The sequence below is a fragment of the Vicia villosa genome, linkage group LG1, assembly GCF_029867415.1.
Source record: "Vicia villosa cultivar HV-30 ecotype Madison, WI linkage group LG1, Vvil1.0, whole genome shotgun sequence".
In the NCBI taxonomy this organism is placed as follows: domain Eukaryota; kingdom Viridiplantae; phylum Streptophyta; class Magnoliopsida; order Fabales; family Fabaceae; genus Vicia; species Vicia villosa.
Genome location: NC_081180.1, coordinates 148,481,532 through 148,497,587, shown reverse-complemented (window position 1 = coordinate 148,497,587; position 16,056 = coordinate 148,481,532). Strand labels below are relative to the sequence as shown.

The following is a 16,056-nucleotide window of genomic DNA, read 5'->3' as shown; positions in this document are numbered from 1 at the left end:
GTGTCTGGGTCTGGTACTGTGAAGGGTTCCCTTGCCAAAGGTTGGCAAGACAAAGAAAAACACGGGTTTGGGAAGTTATTTGCTTTTGTCATGAGTTTTTATGTTTGGCTAAAATATAATAGCAGCAAAATGTAATACAATGTATAAGTCTTGCAAACATAAAAGAGTAAAACAAGTACAATCAAGATGTTATATGGAATGTAATGACATCAACTCATGACATCGCGCCTGCAGAACTAGAATGAAGATTCAGTCTGATACATAACAGATACAGAATATTCTATGGAATATTATGTAATCCTATGTGGCTCAGATTTAAAGGTCAATAGAATCAAGTCAAAATATTGAAGAATCAAATCAGAATATTGAAGATTCAACAGTTTCTAATTTAGGAGATAAATTAGGAAACTTGTGATTGAAGACCTTTCTTTTAGCAGAAGATATCTGCAGATTTGTAACAGCCAGTAGAGTTGCGATTTGTAAGACCAAGTCCAATTGGGAATATGTTATAAATAGAAACCTTTGTAACCTAGTTTGATATAGAAAACCGTGTTTAGAAAAGATGTAGTCATTAGGATTTCTATAGGTAGACCACCCAGGTTGTGGGATGGCTGCCATGTCCTTCTCGAAACCTGTAGCTAAGAGAAGTTATTGTTCTCACTCGAAACCTGTAGGTAAGAGTTGATTATTATGTTCTTGATTGAAGCTGTGAAGCAAGATCAAGTTAGTGTTTATTATTAATTGTTTAAATAGCTGTTGCATGGTTATAACAGTTAGGTATCACTAAGGAGTGAGCAAAGGTTCTCTTGTCTTAGATGGAGTTCTAAGATAAAAGTTGCATTGGGTAGTGACTAGGTAAACCAGAGGTTGTTTATCTGTAAACCAGAGGTTTTTTTACATAAAATAGTACTACTGATAGTTAAATCTTCTTCCTGGCTTGGTATCCCCCAGAGAAGGTAGTTAAACCGAACTGGGTTAATAATTCACTGTGTTATTTATCTTCTGCATTGTATTGTTTATTCAGTCTTGGATGTTGTAACATCGTATATAACATCAGGTTCAGGTTTGATAGCTTGTCCAAATGCAGAACCAATAAAGTTTACAATCTGGTTATGTTGACTGAACTAACATGATCCCAGTACTCAATAGACTCCTTCTTCTTAGGGGTAATCAAAAATTGGGGATCTTTCTGTTTTGCCTTTGCTAAGTTGATAACAGATCAGATGTCTTGACTTGGTGAGTGACATCCTGAGTCTGTCATACTAGAATTTCAGACAAGCTTCATACCAAAAACCCCTGGAGAACATGTATTAGAAGAGACGTCGAATCCAAGGCTAGACTATGACGAAGAGCCTTTGGGATTCGAGAAAGATCCAATATCATCAAGTGCAAATATGTTAGCGCAAGACCCACTCGAAGAGGTTGATCTTGGAGATGGAACCACAAAGAGGATTACATACATCAGCACCAAACTGGACCACAAGCTGAAGAACAAGATAGTTGAATTGCTAAAGAAAAACAAAGATTGTTTTGCTTGGTATTATGATGAAATGTCTGGTTTGAAGAGGGATCTGGTCGAACTAAAGTTGCCTATCAAGGATGGAAAGAAGCCCATCAAGCAGACTCCCAGGAGATTTTCTCTAGAATTCCTTTTAAAAATTAAAAAGGAGGTTGAAAGGCTCCTTCGTTGCAATTTCATCCAGACTACAAGGTATGTCGAATGGATTGCTAATATAGTTCCAGTAATTAAGAAAAATGGCTCCTTAAGAGTATGTATAGATTTTCGTGATCTGAATGCAACAACTCCTAAGGATGAATACCCCATGCCGGTGGCAGAAATGTTGGTTGATTCAGCCGCAGGCTATGAGTATCTTAGCATGCTCGACGGATTTTCTGGCTATAACCAGATTTTCATTGCAGAAGATGATGTTTCCAAAATTGCCTTTCGATGTCCAGGGGAAATAGGCACTTACGAGTGGATTGTTATGCCTTTTGGTTTAAAAAATGCTGGGGCAACATACCAGCGTGCAATGAATTCTGTCTTTCATGACTTCATAGAAACCTTTGTGCATGTTTATATAGATGATATAGTAATAAAGTCTATATCAGACGAGGATCATCTAACCTATCTCAGTAAATCATTCGAAAGAATGAGGAAACATGCTTGAAGATGAACCCTATCAAGTGTGCATTCTTTGTGCAGGCAGGAGATGTTTTGGGCTTTGTGGTCCATAAAAAGGGGATAGAGATCAATCAGAATAAAACGAAGGCCACCATGGAGACCAAGGCACCATCAACTAAGAAGGAATTGCAATCTTTGCTAGGGAAGATAAATTTCCTGAGGAGATTCATTTCAAATTTAAGTGGTCGTACGCAAGCCTTCTCCCCCCTTCTACGCCTGAAACAAGGGAAATTCGATTGGAATGATGAACATCAATAGACATTCAACAAGATCAAGCAATATGTGAAGAATCCGCCTATCTTGTCCCCTCCATGTGCAAAGAAGCCAATGAGATTATATATATCAGATTCTGACACTACTATAGGTAGCATGTTAGCACAGGAAAATGGAGATGGCATCGAAAGAGCCATATATTATCTTAGTAGGGTTTTAAATGATGCAGAGACCAGATACACTCCCATAGAAAAGTTGTGTCTTTGCCTGCATTTCTCTTGTACTAAACTCAAGTATTATATAAAACCTGTTGATTTATATGTATCTTCGCATTTCGATGTCATTAAATATATGTTATCAAAGCCAATAATGCTTAGTCGACTTGGTAAATGGGCGCTTGCCTTAACTGAGTATTCTTTGGCCTTTATGCCTTTGAAGGCTATTAAAGGGCAAATTGTCTCAGACTTTATAATGGACCATGCAGTGGTCGAATATCCCCAACTTTATGTGGAAACGAAACCTTGGAGATTGTTCTTCGACGGTTCTACTCATAGAAAAGGTAGTGGAGTTGGAATTTTACTAATTTCTCCTGATGGAATTCCAACAAAACTCAAGTATAGAATTGAAGGTCCCCCTTGCTCGAACAATTAAGCAGAATACGAAGCTCTTACTGCAGGACTTGAAGCTTTGTTGGAATTGGGAGCAACTAAGGTCGAAATTAAAGGAGATTCAGAGTTAGTAGTTAAGCAATTGACTAGGGAATACAAATGCATAAAAGAAAATCTGATTATGTATTTCGTCATTGCAAACAGATTGCTCAAAAAATTCGAATATGTGAACATAAAACATGTTCCAAGAATGAAAAATCAAGAGGCTAATGATTTAGCACAAATAGCTTCAGGATATAGAATTTAAAAGGAGAATCTAGAAGAACTTGTCGAAGTGAGAGGGAAAGCAATAGCCACCAAGTTGTCTCCGATAGACCTAGAAGGCAACCACTTAGGATATGCTAATGAAGAGGAATCCGAGGTATTAGCCATTAATACTTTAGCAGATACAGATTGGAGGAGTCCAATTATTGAGTATCTTAAAGACCCCTCATTAAATACAGATAAAAAAACCAAATACAGAGCTTTGTCTTACGTTTTGGTAGGGAACGATCTATTCAAGAAAACTCCTGAAGGAATCCTATTGAAATGTTTAGGAGAAAATGAAGCATACTTAGCCTTAGCTAGCATGCATAGTGGGGCATGTGGGGCACACCAAGCAGGCCATAAAATTAAATGGTTACTTTTAAGATATGGGATGTATTGGCCCACCATGCTAAAAGACTATATAGAATTCGCTAAAGGCTGCCAAGAATGTCAAGTACATGCAGGAATTTAACATGCTTCTGCAAGCGAACTCAATGCAATCATCAAACCTTGGTCGTTCAGAGGTTGGGCTTTAGATTTGATTGGAGAAATTCGACCTACTTCATCTAAAGGTCAAAGGTACATTCTCGTAGAAATTGACTATTTCACCAAGTGGGTCGAAGCAGTACCTTTGGTAAACGTAGACCAGGAAACTGTCATCGAATTTATTCAAAGGCAATTACTATATAGATTTGGAATCCCAGAAAGTATAAAAATAGATCAAGGGTCAGTATTCACTGGTCGAAAGATGCAAGAATTTGCAAAACAAATGGGATTCAAGTTATTATCGTCCACACCCTATTATGCTCAAGCCAATGGGCAGGTCGAAGCAGCAAACAAGGTGATAATTGGTTTGATAAAAAAGCACGTAGGAACAAAACAAAAAACTGGCACAAAACGCTAGATCAGGCACTATGGGGTTGTCGAAGCTCCCCTAAGGAAGCAACGAATGCTACACCTTTCCAGTTAACATTTGGACATGATGCAGTCTTACCTGTCGAAATCTACTTACAATCAGTACGGATCCAAAGACAAGAATAAATTCCTTATGATTTATATTGGGAAATGATGATGAATGAATTAACAGAGTTAGACGAAGAAAGATTACACGCATTAGAAGCATCAAGAAGACAGAAGGAAAGGGTAGCAACGACATACAACAAAAGGGTTAAAGGTAAAACTTTCATCATAAATGATTTAGTTTGGAAGGTTATATTACCTATGGATAAAAAGAATAGAAATCTAGGAAAATAATCTCCACATTGGGAAGGACTTTTTTGAATCTTAAAAGCATTTTCAAACAATGCATATGAGGTAGAAGAATTAGCAGATGATCGAAGGATCCTGAAGGTAAACGGGAAATATTTGAAAAAATATAAACCATTTATGCATGAAGTTAGAATTGCAACAACGTAGTAATTAAAGACTAATACTATGGCTAAGATGGCAAGTGCTTTTACAAAATGGCTTTGTCTTAAAATAGAATTACAATGTATAGAACAAAAGCTGAATACAAAATAAGGAAGTATAGAGATTTTCAAGTTAACATTATAGATGAAAAGAAAGATGTTCATTGATTGAAAATAGTGATACAATCAAACCAAAAATACATCATAATGAAAACATTACAAAGTGTTATAAGAAAATCCTACAAGTTGTCTTCAACTATTTTGAAGATACAACTCACCTAGGTTTAGCTTGCGGCAACTTTCAACCTCAAAGGCTTCAACACGCCCTGCTTCATGCAGTTTCCTAACTATACCTAGTTTAGTGAAATTATAAGACAAGAGTCTTCCATAGGGAATGCAGAAAGTCTTGCCCTTGCGTGAAGTTAGGATCTCCGTTTTGAGATGTTTGAAGATAGTGAGAGGTATGTTGATCTTTTTCTAGAGAAAGAGGAAGTATAGAAATTGGAGATCTTCCACCATTATTCTTCCTTGATTTTCTTTTCGTGGGAGAAAGTTCCCCACTAGAAATTGATGTTATATCCTTCCCAAGAAAGCAATGAAGGAAGTGTTGGGATTAGTAAATACCCTTTTTAGGACATCAGAAATGAAGAGGTTGCAGTATTCCTCAGCAAGAACAACAATATTCTCACACTTTATCACTTTGGAGATGAGTTTTGAAGAGAGTGTTACGGGAAAGCCAAAGATCTTAGAGCAGATAATGGCATTTCCTTCCCGATCTAGTTGGATGCATCCATGCATCCAAAACTCTACAACCATGACAGGATACATAGAGCCATCTAAGATGGTGAGATAGTGTTCTAAGTTTTGCGTAGCAAACATTTCGGGAAGATCAACTCCATATTCTCTGAAACCCTCAACAGAGGTTTTAAACTCCTTAAGAACAGAAGGAATGATTTCTCTGTGAGAAGAAGACATGTTAAAAAATATAATATGAGAGGGAGATGAAAGGATACTAAAAGATGAGAAGTTGAGGGTTTATATAATGTTAACCCACGTTGGGATTTGGTTATGCTTCGCAACATAAGTGGGACATGTGTTGGTCTTCTATGAGGAAGATGTGAAGTTCGCCGTTTATTTATCTTGGAAGTTGAAGCGTAATTATTCCATAACCAGCATGCGCACGTCTTCAAGAGACGTTTTGGAAAAGGTGAATCATAATTAACTGACAATTATGAGCTCATAGGTCATTAAAATGTCTAGTCGAAATTTAATGACCGTAAGAGATGTCCATGTTGCGTGTATGCATAATGTAGAGATAATCATTATAGCTAAAATGATGAATATACTGAAAAGTTCGAGATTCATCAAGATGATTTTGTCTTAATTAAATTACAAATAGGCTATGAAAAATAAAAAGACAAAAAAGTTTCAAGAAATTTAAAAGGGAACAACATCCTTCATTCGGGTGTACTTCATCCTCGCCAAGCCTATCTTATATCGAACAACATCTTGAATACCTTTGAGGCGTGTAATTTCTGCGTCCATAGCAGTAGTTTTTTCAACATGTTCGACACTCTACTTCGCCAGTTTGGTTGCTTCAGTACTTTCCAAACCCTCGATGGCAGCCTGTTTCCCCTTTGCCTCAGAAATTTTCATCTTTAATTCTTCGATATGGGTTTCCCAGAGTTTGATGGAGGCAGTATAGGTGTCGAATTCAGTTTGAGCTGACTTTTGGGAAGCAAATAACTTCTAAGAAGCTTCACAAGTTTGAAGCGCATTGTTGAATTCAACGGATTGGGCTTGTTCAGTTGATGTGAGTTGGTTGTTGGTGTCCATTTCCCTATTATATTCTGCTTGGACTTGATCAATCAGGTTCTGGATATCAATAAGAGTCTCGCCTACTTCAGTGGGGCATGCAATAATATTGATTTCACGTATTAGCTTTTTAATGCCGGATCTTGCACCCACATCTGTCTTCAATTTCTCGAAAAGATCAATTTTGAAGACAACTTTCTTCACTTGCTGTAAGAGTTCGTCATAGGACGCTTCATTTGCGCTGGCACCAGAATGGGTCGAATCTCCAAAGATACTCTTTTCAGAAGAAGATTCCCTTTGAGCCATCATTAACTTGACGTATTTGAGAGGATCATTATGCTTTAGAGCATTCTTTTCTTCTTCAGTGAGTGGCATAGGCGAACTCTAGGGTATGAACGAATGAACAGTTGTTGATTGTGTGGTAGTTTCAGCAACAGCTCCGCCAGTGGAGGTTTTGTCATTTTTAGGCCCTGATCCTTCCTCACTCATTACTTCATCTTGATTGAAGTGTTGCTCAACATTGTCGATAAATTGGTTATCATCGTCATCATAATATGTATGGGACTTGGATCGTGTAGGAGGATTGCTGGGTGTGTGTTCAGAATCTTCTTTTCCCTCTAGATGGACTTCGTCAGTTGACTTCAAGTTGTTTCTACCATCTTCACCAGGAGAGGAAATCTCTTGATCATTTTGAGTCTCAGTTGGCTGGAGGCGGAGATGGATTTCTGTCAGCTAAAGGCCCACTTTGGTTGTCAGTCGAAACCTGGGGAGTAGCAGTTTGTCCCTGAAATTAAGAATGTTAAAATAGAGAAGATATTTTCTTTAAGAGGGAAAGTAGTAACAAAGCCTTACCCGTAGAGTCTCAGGGTCAGAAGCATTACTCCCAATATGCTCTAGAGCTGCGTCACCAGAAGCTTGAGGTTGAAGTTCTAGGGGAAAAGGGGGAATGATCTTGAGTTGGATGCCTAGGATGTTGGTGTTATGATAAGAGGCAATAGTTTCCTTATTCTTCTTATTTTTCTCTAAAGGTCTGGGGGAAGCCTCGTCCCCATCTTCGATAACGATGACGTTGCTAGAGGGGACCTTTGTTTTACCTGGTGTTAATGGAGGCTTACCATCACCCAGAAAAAGAAGGAAGGTAAGTTGTTAGAGAGAAATAGGAGAAATACAAAGAGATCATGTAATCGACTACCTTCAAGCCCCTTGTTGTTGTTGGAGCAGCTTCTTCAGTCGGAATTCCTTAACTTGAAGAGGAAATAGGTTTATAAGTAGTGGTTGAGGCAGTTTTCGCCAAGAGTTTATCTTTCTTCACTACTTTTCTTTCAACAGCTGGAAAGAATGTGGGTTAGTCGAAACATAATATGTTAAGGATTAATAAAAGATGAAAGGTTGTAAAACCAAGAAATCCAAACATTCCACACCTTGACCTATTAGAGAGGTTATTCTCACTACATTTAATTCGAAGTGGAGAAAGCCTTTGAAACTGTCTAAGGTATGTTTGGTTACAACTACTCTCTTTGCAAGTTTTTTATAGTCATTTTACAAATCATTAAAGACATTCCCACTCACGAACCAATCTGGGTAAGGAGGAAAAAAATGATAAAGCAAAATCTGCACTGGGAAAATTTGGAAATTTGGGTGGTTCGAACTCAAAAGCTAGGTCATATCTGAGTTCAGGTTTTACACCCCTAAGAGTTTTTCTCTTAGCTATTTGTTTTGTAAATTTCTCTTTTAAAACGAGAGTTGCATCACAAACTATTCGAACAATTTGTGTGGGATCATAGACAGTTTCAAAGTACTTTTGGAATGCTTGGATCTCTTCAGAATGTGTAAGCTTACCCTTGTGAGATTGATCCTGCAAAGATGAAAAAGCTTTTGTTAAATTGGCTTTGATTTCGTCAGTGGTATACATATTGTCATAATAGAATTCTGTCCACCATTGATCGAATCCTTTTGTGACATAAAATGATGGTTGATATGCTATCAATTGAAATTCATCAAAGTTTGCATGATAGCTTTGGTGTGTTGCAATGTCTCGGGCAGTCCAATCAGTCCCTGCAACACTTAATTCACGCTTTCGTTTGAAGAGAGACATAGGAATGAGTTGACACAGCCCAAATTATCGAGAGACAAAGTTTGGTTGGTAAGCTAATAAGCAAACATGGCTCTTCACTGGTAAGATTCTTGAAACCAGTAGTCTTGGGAGCAAAAACGCATGCCATATATCTTCGATCTCCGCATTGGCATCCTTAATAGCGTCTTCAAGTGAAGCAGTAAACCAAGGGGGGCCATGAGTTCGTTTGGCGAATGGAGCCATTAAGGGAGTAAAATTGTGGCGTTTGGAAAACATCAAGGTATGTTTAGTAAGAGAGGCTTGAAAGTTATCGCCTTCATCAGTTGGAGTCAGTTGAAGGAGCCTAATGCCTTCAATATTTCTGTCTTTTATTTTTGGGTTACTTTCATCAATATGTCCATGTGTTGGCAAAGAAGGTTCGAAGGTTGCATTTAGCCACAATTGAAGAAGCCAGTAAGGTCCAGATAGAAGTAGGTTGGTGCCAGGTGTATAGTCCTTTAATTTTGCACTTGCAGACCCTAGACTTTCATAGAAACTGGCTAATAGGAGTTCACTTAAACATATCTTTCGACCATTATGTAATTGATTGGTAAGGGTTAGGAATCTCTTTGCAACTTGCAAGGATTTACAACAAAAGAAAAATTTAGATAACCATAAACCTAGGAATGCTATGTGTTCTACGTCAGAAACATCTTCTCCTGAAGTGTGGTATAAATTGATATAAGAACTGAATGAAGCATTTTTGACGTTGAAGCTAATTAAGTCTTCACTATCCAGAAAAGGGTCGAAGGTCTCTCCTGTTGGAGGAAGTCCAGATAGGGCAGCTATGTCGAAAAGCGTGGGTGTTATCATTCCACATGGAAGGTGAAAAGTGTTGTATGTACCATCCCAGAAGTACAGGCTAGACAACAATAAGGGTTGACAATATTTGAACCCTACATTTGAATTAAGTCGAAGATGCCTAACTCCTTCCAGAACGGGGTTTTTTGTTTTTCTAACTGGAATGCTTCTATCTCTTTGATAGAAGGTGAAGAGGTACCCTCAGAGGTCTTTTCTTTAATAGGTTCATCCGAATTCTGGTTTGAATCTTCATCTTTTGAGGGAATGGTTTTGTTTGCTATGGGTTTCGTATTAAAATGACATGGGAAAAATTCTGCGCATTTTTCTAAATGATTTTGAGAAATTAATGGTCCTAAAAACCCTAATTTATTTCCAGAAATAAAGGATGGGATCATTACCTGGGAAGTGAAAATAGCTCTTTGTTCCTTGGTAAGCTTTGGAGCTGTAATGTATTCTCGATTCCCAACCGTAACGATCTTGCTCGTTGGAGTATCGTGAGAAGCGGAACTCTTTGAAGATCCTGTCTTATTAGCTTTCTTAGATTTCTGTTGCTGATTATCAGAAGACATGGTATATCTTGGAGTTATGAAAAGGGTTTTTCTTGAAGAAGAGAAGTTTCAGAAAACTGGGATTTTGAACCAAGGTTGAAGATAAACTTTTGCGTAAAAGAAAGAAAGAAAGGTAGCGGCTAGCTTTTATAGGGCTACTCTATGAGATAGTAGGGTACACTTGGCAGGAGAAGTGGGTCACGTGCTAGCGGTTTGGTAAGGAAGTTGAAAAATTACTATTCACTTTCTAGAGAATAGGTAGTTATGATGACAATAACTGAACGCACGTCTCGATGAGACATTTTTGGGAAGTCAAGTCATGATTGATTGACAGTTATTAGACCTTTGAGTTTATAAAAGGTTTTAGTCGAAATCTGGTGATCAAAAAATTGCCTACTTCTGCAGGAATTCGAAATAGACATTTATAGGGGGCAATTTGTTGGCTAGAGATTTCGACCAAAGGAACATAATAATTTATGAAGAAGAAATGGATTTTATGAAGAAGAAACGGCTTTTATGAAGCTATTTTAAGTCTTGTCCTTGATGGGAAAGATTTGTTTTATTGAAGGATGTGATTGAAGAGATTTTATAGTTTTTTCCAAGTATCCTTCGACAGCGGCGTCAGCAGATTCGAAACGTTAAGCGGGAAAGTTTGAAATTCAAACGAAAAAGTTTTGCTTGGCGAACACGTGGATGCATCTAAAGCGAAGTGACGTTTGAAATATTGGACGTGGCAGCAATCTACATAGAGACCGTTAGGATCGAACTAGAATAAATAGAAGTCTTAATGTTTAGATTAAGTGTGTTCGAATAAATATACATAAATTCAAAAATTACTCGAAGTACCAGCGTTAGAGAAAAGAGAATTTGCTGAAATAATGTATGTATGAAGAACACCACATTTACTCTTTATTTCACTTATTCAATATAAGTTAAATTTACGTCGAAAGTCATTATTTTACTTTCTTTACATTTACAAGTTTATTCATTTGAGTCATTTACTTACTGCAATTTAAGTTAAAGTCTTTTACATGCAATTTACTTACGATTTCGTCATTTATTTCTTTAATCTTTAAGTTGCACTTAGAGTTATTGTTAATAGATTCTTGAAAGTTGAAGTTAGTCAAAAGATTTTGATAATATTCATAATCTAGAAACATCATCAATCATTAATCAAATCACAAAGATACGAACTCTCGAGACACATGTCCTAGGATCAATCTAGTCGATCTTGTAAGTTACCAAAGTATATACCTTTGGAGGACTAGCGGTTGTTTATCAGAAATCACTGGTAAACAGTGAGCGGCGGTATGCAGTGAGTATGATGGAAACAAATGATTTGTATGGTAAGGATATTAGGGTTTTTGTGGGAAAATGATTTTACATCGGTTGGGCCAGAGGACCGATGTAACGGCCACGTCATATATCTTTTACATCGGTTTTGGAAAATGGCTTGATGTAATTACCTTTTATAAAAAATTCTTTTATTTTACCAAATTCCCTCTGTGTTTTAATTTTTAATAATTTGTCTTTTTACATCGGTTGAGAAATTGACCCGATGTAATGACCTTTTATAACAAAAATCCTTTTATTTACCTAAATCAAATATTTTTCATATCATTGGAAATAAATGCCTGTTGTAAAATCATTTGTCAAATATTTTTTACATCATATATTTTTTTACCTGATGTAAAGACCTTTTCTCAAATGTAACCATTATATTGGATATTTAGTTTTGATGAACATTTATTGTCTATGCCTGCATATGATTTCATCAAGACCAATATCAAATTTAATGGCTAGGAATAAGTTCTAGTAAAAATATCCTCCTACTTGATACATCCCCTATATATATTTACTATATATTACATACGTAAATATATATTTTCTATATATTACATATGTAAATATATGTTTTCTATATATAAACGTAAATATATATTTTTTATATATAAATAATATATATTTACTATATATTACATATGTAAATATATATTTTCTATATATAAATAATATATATTTACTATATATTATATATATAATATATGTTTACTATATATGACATATATAAATATATGTATATATATATATATATATATATATATATATATATATATATATATATATATATATATATATACCATATATTACATATATAACTATGTATTTACTATATATTACATATATAAATATATATTTACCATATATTACATATATAAATATATATTTACTATATATTAGATATGTGAATATATATTTTCTATACATATAATATATATTTACTTATATATATATTTATATATATATATATATATATATATATATATTTTATATATATATATATATATATATATATATATATATATATATATATATATATATATATTTACTATATATTAGTAAAAGGCTGTTTGAATAGTGAGCACTTTAGTGAGATAGTTGGAATAAGGTTTGTAAGTTGAGAAATTATGGACAGGAATAATGGTAAGGTGAATTTTACTACTAGAAACTATGTGGCGGCGAGAGCAAGTAATTGTGTAACTCATGGTGGTGATATTGATTTCGTCATAACACAAAAATTTGAGGGGCTCTCCTACACATTCCAATGGTTTCCGACTTGCAACGAATCAGAAGATGAGAACTACTCAGTACAAAAGGTCATTTTCGGAAACCATGATGACGAATACGACCGTAATTACCTAATGATAGCTGAGGTCCAAATTCCTCATAAGTATTCGGATTCTGACTACTCAAGCAACAATGACTGTCCAAACTACAATGATGTGAATGATGGCATTATTTTTAAGATTATCAAGGAGATCAATCATGATGGCGATGTTAACATTGTTCGTTACATGCCTAAAAAAGATTCAATTATTGCAAGTAAAACAAATGGTCCTGAGGTTTATATATTTGATATTGACAAACAACCTTCTAAGGCTTCTGATGATCGTGCTCGCCCTGAATTAAGGTTACATGGTCATAAAACTAATGGTTATGGCTTGTCTTGGAGCAAATTCAATAGTGGTCATTTGCTTAGTGGTGATTATGATGGTAATATTTGTATTTGGGATGTTAATGCCACTTCCAACAATCTTACCCTTGATCCCTTGCGAGTTTTCAAGGTACATCAAATCTTTGTTTGATTTCTTTACATAAAATATATTGTTGATTTTTAGTTTTTTAAAAATTATTTTCTTTGATAATACTAATTTTAATATTTTTTTCATTTTTTTTATCATAGTTAATTACTTTATAATCCTGATTACAATTTTTTTGTAACATTTTAGAATTTATTGAACAAATTATGTGTGTATTTAGTCTTTATTAATTTCATACACATAGGTTGTAGTAATTTTGTACTAAAAAAATAAGCCGCTATATATTTTGGTTTTACTTTATTATAACCTAATATAAGTTTAGATTTGTTTTGTTTTGTAATTATCCTAATCCCATTTATGTTTATAACAAAAAAAATCTAACCTATCTATATTTGTTTCTTGTTAGGTTAATGAAGGTGATATAGAAGACATAGCATGGAATCCAAAGAATGAAAATTTATTTGGATCTGTAGGCAAGAAAAACTTGCACTTATGGGATGTTAGAGCTCCAATAGTGAACAATCCAGTTCAATATTATAATGCTCATTCAGAAACAGTGAATTGTTTATCTTTTAATCCCTTCAAAGAATGGAGTGTTGTTACTGGTTCTAATGATGAATCAATAAAACTATGGGATACAAGAAAGATAGCTAAAAGCAATGATATGCATCAATGTGTTCAAACCTTTAAACAAGTGGATGGATGTGTTTTTCAGGTTGATTGGAATCCAAATAACGAGACAATGTTTGCTTCTGGATGTCATCTTGGGAGAGTGTTTGTTTGGGATGTTAGTAAGATTGATGATAAGCAAAATAATATGGATATTGATGATGGTCCTGCATTGCTTTTTGTTCATCATGAACATTTAGGTGAAGTAAGTGACCTTTCTTGGAATCCTTGTGAAGATATGATGATTGCTAGCGTGGATGTTGGAAATTCGATTCATTTATGGAAGATGTATTAGGGAATTTATAAACAAGATGATGATGATGATGATCATGGTGGTGATTATTTTCCATAATATTTTCTTGTTAGTTGCTTGAAATAATTTATTGAAATAACTTAGTAAACATGTTGATTAAATTTTATATTCATTTTAAAAAGTTTATAATTTGATTTCTTGTTGTTATGTTTCTGTATGATTTGAATGGTGTGAACTATGATCGTCTTCATCATATGGTACCATATTTTAAAGGCAATGTTGTTTTTATATAAAAATTAGTAATAGAGTTGTTATAATTCTTTTGTTGTTTTTACTTATTTCATTTAATTATTTCAACACAACTCAACGGGTTTATCATCCAATATTGTATGGAGTTTTACAATTCTAGATGGATTAATAAAAGGAGGTAAAATCATATATTTGATTAAAGACGTGGTTAATGGAACTTGTTGACTATAGTTATTGATAAGAATGAAACTTCCACATTAATTAAAAATAGAACCTACAAAGAATTTATATATAGTGACAACCTTAATCTTACAAGCCATTTTTGTAGGAAATTAATAGACCAAAATCTAAATCTATCATTGTATCACAAGCCTATGGATTCAAGCTATCCATCATTTACATATGCGCACCAAGTCCTATACTATCACGCATAAGGGGTGTATGTATTGGAAAAATCAATTTTCATATATTGACAATTAGGGCCACCTTCTATTTATATCCACACATCAAGCCTAATATTATTATTACTTTTGATAGAAAACATCATTTTGATGAGATGAAAAAGAGGGAGTACAAACATAATGAAAGACATTATGTAAGGGTATTTCCATCCACATTCTACAAACAACACTAATAGTTAAGCCAACTAAGATTTGGACAACAATATACTTTGAGAAAATAAAACCTAATGGAGCATCCTCAATCCAATTCCTTAATCCAAGCCACCCTGAAACAATCTTCCACAAGACAAAAAGGAGTTTGGGAACCCCTTTATTTAAATCTATCCAGTCACGGATCATATCTTTGGCTTTATCACGCATAGTTCAATTATACAGGATATCTATCTTGATAAAACTCACCATCTCAGGGAGAAGCATTTTTTGACTGGAAAAAGAGTCAGACTTGCAAAAACCACACTAAGATTTTTCCTCAAAAACACATTACCTACATCCAAACCTCTTTGAAGCATTTCAACAAACACCTTGACTACACACATAAAGTAGGTAAAACAAACGCCTAAACACATACCATTAAATCAAACATAAAACCAGAATAACATTAAACATAATAACAATTAATAAAACAGCATAAACAGATACCCAAACACCATGTTCCAGCAGATCTGAAACTTCCGGTGGTGAGGGTTCTGGTGGCAGCCGAACACCATGTTTACTGTTCCAAAACTGTGGCCCCATTGTTGGAGAAGATGGACTCAAAATTGCAGCTGCGAGTACCTGGTAGCTGTTGAGGGAGAGAGGAAAGAACACAATGGAGGTTGAAGGTAGACTATGGCAAGAAAAAAAATAGATGAATGGTTCAATGGAACGGAAGTGAGAGAAGGACAACCCACAAAAAGAGAGAAACCTCCACTGGGGAGGAAGGAGCCTCCATGTTGGAGGAGAGAAGCTCCGAGATTGGAGAAGCAGTGGCACTCAACCACAAAGTGAAGCCCTAGTTTTAGAAAGAGCGAAGAGCTTCTCTCTCTAAAAATAAACACCTAAACACATACCATTGAATCAAACATAAAACAAGAATAACATTAAACATAATAACAATTAATAAAACAACATAAACAGATACCCGAACACCATGTTCCAACAAATCTGAAACTTCCGGTGGTGAGGGTTCTGGTGGCAACCGAACACCATGTTTACTGTTCAACAACTGTGGCCCCATTGTTGGAGAAGATGGACTCAAAATTGCAGCTGCGAGTACCTGGTAGCTGTTGAGGGAGAGAGGCAAGAACACAATGGAGGTTGGAGGTATACTATGGCAAGAAAACAAAATA

The 16,056-nt window shown here is 35.2% G+C and overlaps 1 protein-coding gene across 1 annotated transcript; it reads left to right on the top strand.

Annotated features, from left to right (window-relative positions):
- The first annotated feature begins 12,463 nt into the window (after window positions 1-12,463).
- LOC131657031 (WD-40 repeat-containing protein MSI1-like) lies at window positions 12,464-14,060 on the top strand. The gene is made up of 2 exons (XM_058926544.1): window positions 12,464-13,120; window positions 13,503-14,060. The coding sequence occupies exons 1-2, from the start codon at window positions 12,464-12,466 to the stop codon at window positions 14,058-14,060; spliced, it is 1,215 nt and encodes a 404-aa protein (XP_058782527.1).
- Window positions 14,061-16,056: the final 1,996 nt, after the last annotated feature.